The 9,978-nt window shown below is 54.1% G+C and overlaps 1 protein-coding gene across 2 annotated transcripts; it reads left to right on the top strand.

Moving 5' to 3' along the window:
* Positions 1 to 19: 19 nt before the first annotated feature.
* Positions 20 to 8,038, top strand: FOXJ1 (forkhead box J1). Of its 2 annotated transcripts, XM_048323487.1 has the most exons (4): positions 20 to 412; positions 1,583 to 1,636; positions 2,352 to 2,902; positions 5,608 to 8,038. In XM_048323487.1, exons 3-4 carry the CDS (start codon positions 2,405 to 2,407, stop codon positions 6,406 to 6,408), a joined length of 1,299 nt encoding a protein of 432 aa, XP_048179444.1. In that variant the 5' UTR covers positions 20 to 412; positions 1,583 to 1,636; positions 2,352 to 2,404; the 3' UTR covers positions 6,409 to 8,038. The 2 variants fall into 2 exon arrangements, with proteins under 2 accessions (XP_048179444.1, XP_048179445.1); XM_048323488.1 differs by lacking the exon at positions 20 to 412 and having other exon boundaries at positions 1,556 to 1,636.
* The last annotated feature ends 1,940 nt before the right edge of the window (positions 8,039 to 9,978 follow it).

Genomic DNA, 9,978 nt, shown 5'->3' with positions numbered 1-9,978 from the left:
GGTGAGGGCAGTCGGGGTTTGGGGGGCTTGGTGTGTAAAGACCCTTTTTGGCTGGGAGCACCCACTCACCTGTCACCCAGGTACCTTCTCCAAACCAGCCCAGCTGCTTCAAATGTCCTAAAACACTTCCCAAGGTCCCTTCCAACCTACATTCCCAACCATCCTAAATCCTGCCAGGATGGAGAAAGGACAAATGCAAACTAAACCTCTGCAGGAAGAGTCTGGCATGGGGTAGAGGCATCTTCCTGGTGTGTGGTATGGGTGGCCTCTGTCACTGCTGGGATGGATGAGGACACCCAGAGGGAACTTTTCCTGGGGCAGAAGAGGAGCAACAAGGAGCTGGGAGCTCATGCAAGAGAAATCCCTCCAGTGGTGGGGAAGAAAATATGTGCTGGGAGCTGAAGTCTTAAAGGTGAGGAGGGCTGTAAGGGGGGTTATAATTTGGGTTTAGTTGAGGAAGCTGATGATGGTGGGGGGAAGGAACTTGCAGCTGAGTCAAAATCAGAATCAATCAGATTGGAAAAGACCTCTGAGATCATCGAATCCAACCCATGACCGAAAAAGCTGGGGGGGGATGGCTTGCACGTGGTCAGATCCTTCAAAGGATCCCTCCCTGGCCTCTGTTAAAGCCCTCGGCATGGCAGTGAGGGGGGCAGGGATTTCTTAGAGAAGCCTGTGGCTGTAAAGTTTTGAATTAAATAAAGGCAGACTCCATCCTTTCTTTTTGGAGTCTCCCAGCCCTGCTTCAGCTGTGCCCTCATTGCTGTGGGTGCCTCAGGAGCAAGAAACGGGATGGGGGCACAGGTAGGAGGAAAAGGGCTGGGGTTGCCCCTGGAGGGGCAGGACTCAGGTTTGCATAGACTCACAGAACGGTTTGGGTTGGAAGGAACATTGAAGATCATCCAGTTCCAACACCCCCCACACCACAGGCAGGGACACCTTCCACTATCCCAGGTTGCTCCAAGCCCCATCCAACCTGGCCTTGAACTATTCCAGGGATGGGGCAGCCACGGCCTCTCTGGGCCACCTGTTCCGCCACCCTCACAATAATTTCTTCCTAAAATCCGATCTAAACCCACCCTCTTTCAGTTGGAAGCCATTCCCCTTCGTGCTATCACCACACCCCCGTGCCAAAAGTCCCCCTCCAGCTTCCTTACGGCTCCCTTGAGGCACTGAACAGCCGCGATAAGGTCACCCTGGAGTCCCCTCATCTCTCCGGGGCTGGGTTGGGGGGGTCCCGCAGCATCCCTGGGTACCACCCCCCGTCCCCATGGCAACGCGCGGGCCAATGGCGAGCCCGGAGGATGTTTACGGGGCGCGGCGTCGCCGCGGCAACGCGCGAAGCCTCTCGGAGCCGCTACTTAACCCCGCGCCGGGGCGGCCGCGGCTCACGGCGGCTCGGCGGGCACGGCCCGGCCCGGGCACACCGCAGGCGGCCGGCACGGGGCACCCGGACACCCACGGGGCTTCTCTTTCCTCTTATCTTTTTTCTTTTCTTTTTTTTTTTTTTTTAATTTATTTTTGTATTTTTTTACCCTACCCCCCCTCCCCCCCCCGCCCCCTCCGTCTCCTGTTTTTCCAGAAGCTTCTTACTCTGCCGTGAACTTTGGCTGTCGGGGGCCGACACCGGGACGGGGTAAGGGCATGCGGCGGAGCCGGGAGGGCGCTGGGATGGGAAGCGCTGTTAGGGGCGGTGGGTCTGCGCGGGGAGCGGCTCCTGCCATGCGCCCTCCCGGCGCTCTCTCCTGGCCCAGACACTCGGGATTTCGGGTTTACATCCACATCCCCTACACAGGACTCCCCAAAGTCTGAAGCTGTCGTCTTGCTCTGACTGAGAATGTGCTTGGGGTGGGACCCCGCCAGCTCCCCCACCCCACCCCTGAGTTGTTTCTGGGTACCAGGGGAAGGTAAAAGCAGAAATAGCATCAAACTGAGAGAAGCTGCCTGCGAGGGGGGAAACTTTAAAGTATTTTGTCCTGGTGTTGAATGCTGAGCGTTAGTCCTGCGAGTGCCAGGTATCCAGAGATGTGTGTCCCCAAGAAACAACCTCGCTTATTTGGATGGCAGGGCTGGATTTTGGTTGTTTGAGGGGGTTTTTGTTGGTTTTTAAAAATTCTTTGTTCAGCCAAGAGCTCGCTGGGCAGCAGCTCAGTGGGTGACACTGAGGTGTAGGAGTTTGAGGGAATTTCCCCAAGGTTCAAGGGTGCTAAAGCCCCTCGGGGGAGGTGTTGCAGGTCCCTTGCACAGCACGCCAGGGATGGGTCTCACCCAGCAGCTCCAGGAGCACCCAGGGCTGTCAGAGAGAGACTGCACCTTGGGGAACCTCACCCCTGTCCCTGTTGTTATTGCAGGATCTGCCCCATCCCTCCCCTTCACGTGCAGCCTGGGGAGCACTGAGGGAGGCATGGCGTGGCCGAGCCGAGCGCTGAAAGCCAAGGGCAAATTGAAGTGCGTGGAGGAAGACCTGGATGACAGCCTGCCAGACCTCATGTGGCTGAGGGACTTCACAGTGGCCCAGACTGGCCTCCCCCAGTTATACTCTGGCTCGGACCCCCAGGACTGTTACATGATGAGTGAGAGTCTGTTCAGCCTGGTTGATTTTGAGTCCCCGTGCTCGCCACTGGCTGCTGACCCGGCCTGCAAGGGCACACGCCACACTCCCTGCACGCCCGTCTCCTCCTCCACCTCCTCCACCACTCACCACGACGTGGCCATGCCCCCTCATCTCACAGGGGACATCGACTACAAGACCAACCCCCACGTCAAGCCACCCTACTCCTACGCCACTCTCATCTGCATGGCCATGGAAGCCAGCAATAAACCCAAAATCACCCTCTCTGCCATCTACAAGTGGATTACTGACAACTTCTGCTACTTCCGACATGCCGATCCCACCTGGCAGGTAGGAGATGTGGAGCCTTGGCCACTCTCCCTGCAGGGCTGAGCAGGGCTTTCCACAGCCTCCACCCTGCAAGACAAGATCCTGCAGGGATGCTGGATCCCACCAGGAAAAGAGCGGCACAGGCCGCCAGTGGGGAAGGGACAGAATGGGAAAGAACTTGGCTGGGCACAAATGCCACGGCCACAGGGGTGGCAGAGGGAAGGAGCCGTTCTGGGCGAGAGCCCAGGACCATTTTGGGAGCAGGGTGGTACTGGTTGGGCTCCTGGCACCTGAGACTCCTCTTGGCTTCAAGGCAAAGGCCTCTCTGTCCCTACATTCCTGGAGCTCTTGTGGGGTCCTGAGTCCCTCGGGGTTGAGCACACATGGAGAAGTTGCCAGGTCGAGTGTGCCTGGGTGCTGAGGATGAGGAACAGGAGAGGGATGGAGATGCCACTTGTTGGACAAGTCTCTCACTGGGGAGGTTCTGAGCAGAAATGCTGCTGCTCTCCAAGCAGGGCAGAGCACTGGGCTCCTGGCCCCAGGGACAGGCCACGGAGGCTCCATCACTGGGATGAGCTGGTGACATCTGCAGAGGGAAGACCAAGAGTGGTTAACTTGGGCTGCTGTCCCCAGCTAGCAGGAGCATGTCCCTGGCGGGGATGGGACAGCCCCCAGGCTCACCAGCTTGGGAGCAGCCTGGAGCCCAGGGGCTTTTCCCAGCCACCTTGGCTCGCCACCCTCCTCCATCACGCGAGGGGACCTCTGGCACGTGAGGTTTTCTAGGATGTGGCAGGGCTGGAGGGCCCTGCGGGGCTCAACCCTCTGCTGGGGTCGTTCCCATCCCAAATCCGCAGTGTGTCACTAATCCTGACGGCAGTGCCCATCCAAGCAGGGCTGGAGAGCCCCACTGCAAAGCCCAGGCATTGCCCACCTTCTCCCCAGGCAGGTGGGTCTCCAGTGGCTCTTGAAGCCCATCACAGGGAAGGGAACCTTTCCTGGTCCCCCTCCAAGGCCATCTTGGTCCCCCTCTTACACTCAGGGGACCTATGAAAGTGATTTGGAAGCAGGAGCTGGGCGCCAGCAGGTTGACTTTCTCCTGCACACTTCATGGCTGGGCATTCACACCATTTTTAATTAAATGTGTTCATTAAAAAAAGAAAGAAGGTTTTCAATCCCTCTCTGCAGAGATGCAGGGGGTACCCTGGACTGTTGCAGGGAGGAATGATAAATATGTTGACCGGCTGAGTAATAATTCAGCCTGGGCTGAGTGAAGTTTGGGATGAGGAGGAGAGATGGGGAGCAGAGAATTCAGCTTTCAAGTCTCTGATCCTTGTAAAATTTCATTACACAGTAAAACTGGAGTTACCACAGCCTGGATTGTGTGGGGGAATATCTGTGTTCCTCCTTCTTCTTTCTTCTCTTTTTTCTTCTTCCTTTTAAAAAATCTTTTGTTTCTTTTCACTTTTTTTTTCCCCCTTCCTTTCTTTTTCTTTTTTTCCCCCCTTTTCTTTCTTTTCGAGGCTGTGCTCTCATCCCCTATCCCGATTCCCGTACGTGAAGACAGCCTGGAAAGGTCATGCCACCCATAGTCTGGGGGGGAGATGGATATATTCCTGTGGGAGCTGAGTGCTTTGGAGAGGAGCCAACAAACCCAAGGAGCTTCAGCCCAGAGGAGGGTTTTGTTGTGTGTGTGCGTGTGTGTGTGTGCATGTTTTTCAACAGCTCTAAGCAATTGAGCCTTGTTTTTCCTATTCGGCACTACGGATTATGGATGAATAAGCATAAAGATATCCAGGCAACATTAAAAAAAACCCACCACCTCTACCATATCCAATCTCTTAGTACAGTCCTGGCTTTGTGGAGTCCAACGCTGGGTTATTTACCCAATAACTGAGTTTCCTTTCTGATTATTCACATCACTCCAGGCACATTCAGGGTTTCAGAACAGCTCGACGGGAGCAGAAACTCCTCCTTTTCTTTTTTTCCCCCCCTCCCCTTTTTTTTTTTCCCCCTCATCTTATTTGAGCAGTGGCTGATGAAGATGCAGTGATTTCACACTGAGCTTCCCTGGGCCAGGAGGCACCTCTGGAGACACACAGGGTGGAACAGCCCACGTGTCTTTCTGGGTTCTCCCGTCGGATTTGTGCCAGTGTGGCTGGGGGAAGGCACGGTGCTTATGTTTTGGCCAAATATTTTCCTCTCAACACTAACAATAGACACAGATGAACTCAGGGGTGCCAGCAGGGCCCTGATGTTGCCACCACCCCACAGTGCTGCCCTGTAACATGGGCATAGACACCCACATCTTCCTCCTTGGAATGAAGGAGGATCCAACCTCCTCCAGCCTAGCTCCACGCCTAGAGCAATTCAAGCCAGTTTCACCCAGTGCTCTGCATGATCCAAGGCCCCATGGCCCAAATTTCCAGCCAAGGAGAGTTGCCCAAAAGCTTCCCCCTGGGTGGCAAGTCCTACCTTGAACCCCTTGGCTCCTGCCACCTTTGGCTGGATGAGACAGGAGGCAGGAAAACTCTGCTGGAGACTCAGGGGGGAAAACTCAGGGGTTTGAGGGATTTCCTGCTGGGCATGTAGCCTTGGATGTCTGGATGTTGCCAGTTCTGCTTTGTTCCAAGGTCCTTGCTGAAAACCTCCAGCAGCCTCCCCACGCAGGTAGGTCCCGCAGCAGCAGACAAGCATTCAGCCTTGGTTTCTTTCTCTTTTGGCTCCAGAACTCCATCCGGCACAACCTCTCCTTGAACAAGTCCTTCATCAAGGTTCCTCGGGAGAAAGACGAGCCAGGGAAAGGTGGATTTTGGAAGCTGGACCCCTACTATGCCAACCGGCTCAAGTACGGGACTTACAAAAAGCGGAGGATGTCTCCTGTGCAGATCCACCCGGCCTTCTCTGGAAGAGTCCAGAAAGAAGCACAGCACGTTGGCAGCCCGGCCACTTCTTGCTGCAGCTCCAATAACGTCCTCGAGGCCAACGTGGCATCGCAGCAGCTGCTCAAGGAGTTTGAGGAAACCACCAGCAGCCAGAGCTGGAACCCGGGGGGTACCAAAGCGGGGCAGAAGCGCAAGCAGCCCTCGCCCCTGCCCACGGCCAAGGCGTCCCGGCTTCCCAGCTCGGCCCTGATGACCCAGGAGGAGCAGACTGAGCTGGGATCACTGAAAGGGGTCTTTGATTGGGAAACTGTCTTTAACACCAACCTCAACGGAGATTTCTCCACTCTGGTGGATATGGAGCTCCCAGCTTCCATCAACCCTGTCACATGCGAGCCGGACTGGACAGGACAAGGGCAACACATGGAGTGTCCCCAGGGGCAGGAACAGATCGTCACCGAATCCAACCAGTACAGCCTGGACTTTAATGAAACCCTCATGGCCACGACTTTCTTGGAGCACCCCTGGGATGAAGGGACAAGCGATTACCTCTCCAACTGTGTCAACATTGATCAGGTGTTTGAAGACATCGATGCCTCTTTGCTGGCAGATGTCATCAATCTGAGCAGTCTGGCACGCCTCTTGTAAGACTTTTGTAGGATGCTCTCCCCAAGCTGGGACTTACAAGGGACAAGATTTCCTAGAGATGCCCATGGTGACTTTTACCATGAGCTTCATTGTAAGGTTATTCCCAGAAACACCAGAGAAAAAACCCACCACCCCAGGAACTGCCTGCTGTGTCTCTAAAGGGCACCTCAGAAGTCTCTAGTTTTCTCAAGAGGAGGAAGTTAACACTACTTATTTTTTTACATTTTACTTTAATAAAAGAAATGTGAATTACGATGGGTTCTTTTCCATCAGGGCTAAAATTACCTGCAAAATCCCATCTAAGACCTGAGATTCCTGGTGGCTTAGACTTGATAGACTTAAGTGCAATTTCCACACCTCTTTGTCTCTCTGTTTCTCTCTGTCTTTCCTTTTTCTGTCTCAGTGCAGTTGGTAGGTACAGTATGATAATTAGCTGGTAAGAAAATACAGGTCCCTTCTGGATTCTCCAAGTTCAACATCCCAGCTGACTTGTGCCTAGGGAAGAAGAAAAGGTTTATAAATTCAGCAAGTGTGCCTCTTTAGATGTTTTTATATAATCTATTATATATTATATATTCAAAGAAATCTATATTTTTTAGCACTAGAATTTCTTAAGGGGGGAGGGGAAGACTGGAAATGCAGTTTGAGAGTTGTTTTATATTTTCACTGTTTAAAGGTTTTGTGTTCACTGTTCTGTAAAACAAGACCACCCAAGGGAGGACTCCTGCACCAACAGGTTTTGTGAAGAATCCAGGAACTGGCCCTGGCAGGAGAGGAGGAGCAGCAGGGACCGGGGTGCTCCCAAAACTGGCTTTTGTATTTTTTGTACCCAAAAAATCCTTGCTGCAGTTGCCAAAGGGTCTGGACCACCATGAACCCTCTCTTTCACCCGCTGACATAGCCCCTCTCCGCTTTTTTGGTCTGAGGCTGTTGCTCTTCACTTCTCCAGCTCTCCCATCAGGCTCCGAGCGTAAGGAAAACCCCACGGCCTGGCCCTCAGCTGGTGGCGATGGAGCCGCTCCACACCGAACGCTCCCAGGTGGGACCGAGGAGGAAAGAAATCCACATTCAGGCTCCATCCAGGAGCGCAGGCCGAAGACTGTGCGTGCAGCAGGCTCTGGGGACAGCAGTGGAAATGAAGTCCCATCCAGCCAAGAGAGACATCAGGATTGACACCAAGAGAAGCTTCGGCCCTTTGGCTCAGTGTGTGGCGAGAGCGTGGCAGGGTCAGTGCAAGGTAACCTGGAAATATTTTGGGAGCTGCTGAAATTTGACTTGAAGCTCTCAAGAACCGGATTCTTTGCCTCTCCTTTGCTGTAGGCTGTGAGAGGTAGAGCAGCCATTAGGTAGGAGCAAGTAGAAGCTGGAATTGTAGTGGTGTGTCTTAGACTTGGCAAAAGAAATGGAAGATTGTAAATAGATTCTGTTTTGGTTACAAAAGCACTTAGGAGGGGCTTTGGGGTCGGTGTAGTTGTTTGTATTGACAATGTTTCTTTTTACTCACTGTTTTTCTTCTGTTTTCCTGCTTTGGGGATTATGTTGGAGAACTACAGAGATACTTGTGCAATTTAACTTTTTTTCATGCAAAGTTATTTACAAATTAAAAAAAAATAATAATAAATAAAGAAAAATGGAGAAGAAAAAAGCCCTTTTGCCTCCTTGTTTCCTTTCCCCAGCCCAGCCCTGCTTGTACACCAGTACCAGGACACAGGAGTTCTCACCCACTTCCACAGCTGTGCAGCAATTCCCTGTGGGGAAACTGAGGCATGAACCACCCTCAGTGAGACAATGGTTACACACCACCTATGTGACACAAGTATGATAATTAGCTGGTAAGAAAATACAGGTCCCTTCTGGATTCTCCAAGTTCAACCTTGTGTCCTGAGCCCTGGGAGCTGCTCCCAACCCTGGGAAAAGCCTTTCCTGGCCCTGCAGGGAGCTCCTGGGGTGGACAGGGAGGATGCCTCTGGTTGTGCCATGTCTCCACCTGGCCCTGTAGATGCTCCAAGATGCCCAAGTGGCTTCAGAGTCCTTCTGGGTACAGGCTGGGGACAGGAGCAGCACAGAGATCCCCCTCCAGACCCTGCCTGGGGCTCCTCCAGCTTGGTGCTTTGGGTGCACCCACTCCTGCCTATCCCATCCCTCTTGCCCCGAGGACACAGCCCTGGCCTTCTCCCCAGCACATGAGGAGCACCCTATCAGCTTCCCAGTGAGCTCCTGGATCCCCTCAGCACCAGGCACTCCAGCAGCCAGTCCTGATCCAGCCAATCTCAACCCAAAATAAGGCCTGGGCTCGGGACAGACACTTGCCTTGGTCTGTGTGTGCTTTGTGCTGGGAAGGGAGGTTGCTGCCCTTGGGAAAATGTAGGGTTACCCCTGGGGGAACAGCTTTGGTGTGTCTGGGTTGGAATTTAGAGGCAGATTAGGGCTTTCCTTTCAGCTTTGGGATATTGGGGGCCACAAATACCAGAAGGCATTAGGGAATTCCTTGTCCTGGCTTCTCCTCCTCTGAGCTCCTTGTTGGAAGCACTGGAAGAGCTGCTCCCTTCTTCCCCCCAGTACTGGTGGCACTTCAGGGCTGGAAAAAGCTGGCACTTCCCCTGCCCCTCAGTCCACTTCTTTAATTTGTTTTGCCAGGCACAAACATGTAGTAGAGTTTTCAAACCCCCTGGAAAAGAGAAGCCTCCAGCATCCCCACCCTGCCAGAGGACTGAAATAAGCAACCTTGCCAGGAAAAAATATTCCAGCCTGCCAGAGCCAGTCGAGGGGTTTAAAGTGAGAAAGGGTGAATATAAAGGAGGCACCAGTCGAGGCCTGAAACAACCCCGTTTTGTTCAGCAGCTGAAAGCAACCAAACCGACTTGGACGTGAATTTTCCTTTCTTTCAGCGAGATAGTTTGGAGGGGGCGGTGTTTTTTCAAGCGGCAGCCAGGAGGTGCGGGAGCCGGGGGTGCTCTGGGCGGTGGCATCGCTTCCCGCGGGACGCGGGACACAAAGCGCGGCTGTGCTCGGGGCGAAGCTCGGTGCCAGCAGCGGGGTCGGGACCCGGCAGCCGCGGACCTGCCCGGGCTTGCCGGTGGCAGCGGGGTTGCAGCCGGGGCTGGGGCCGGTCCAGCCCCGCGGGCTGCCCCGGCTCGCCCGGCACAGGGGCGGGGACGGGATGGGGACCCCGCGCTGGCAGTGTCGCCCCTGCTCTGCTCCCAGAGCACTCCAGAGCTGGCTGCGTTTTGGGGCATCCACCAGCACCCACCGAAGAGGGTCTGGGAAGAACCCAGCTCCAAAAACTCTCGGCAAGCTCAGCTCGCTGCCCTAGTGAGGTCCTTCCCCAGCTGGTTATTAAGCACATGGCAATTATTCCTTTATTATTTATTTCTGCTATTTCCCCAGCCGTCCCCTCATCCATCATCCCTCCCTGATGGGCAAACATTGACACCTCAAACCAATCTCCCGCTCACAGAGGGAGAAAAAAATATACACATAAGCTCTTCTTTTCTCTCCCTTTCTTGCCGTGTCTTTCTTTTCCCTCCATTGAGTGTGGGGCTGGCATGGAGCCATTCTGGCAACAGCCGG

This window comes from Corvus hawaiiensis, chromosome 19, assembly GCF_020740725.1.
Source record: "Corvus hawaiiensis isolate bCorHaw1 chromosome 19, bCorHaw1.pri.cur, whole genome shotgun sequence".
Lineage (NCBI taxonomy): Eukaryota > Metazoa > Chordata > Aves > Passeriformes > Corvidae > Corvus > Corvus hawaiiensis.
Note: the sequence above shows the minus strand (reverse complement) of the source record. Positions and strands in the feature narration are given on the sequence as shown.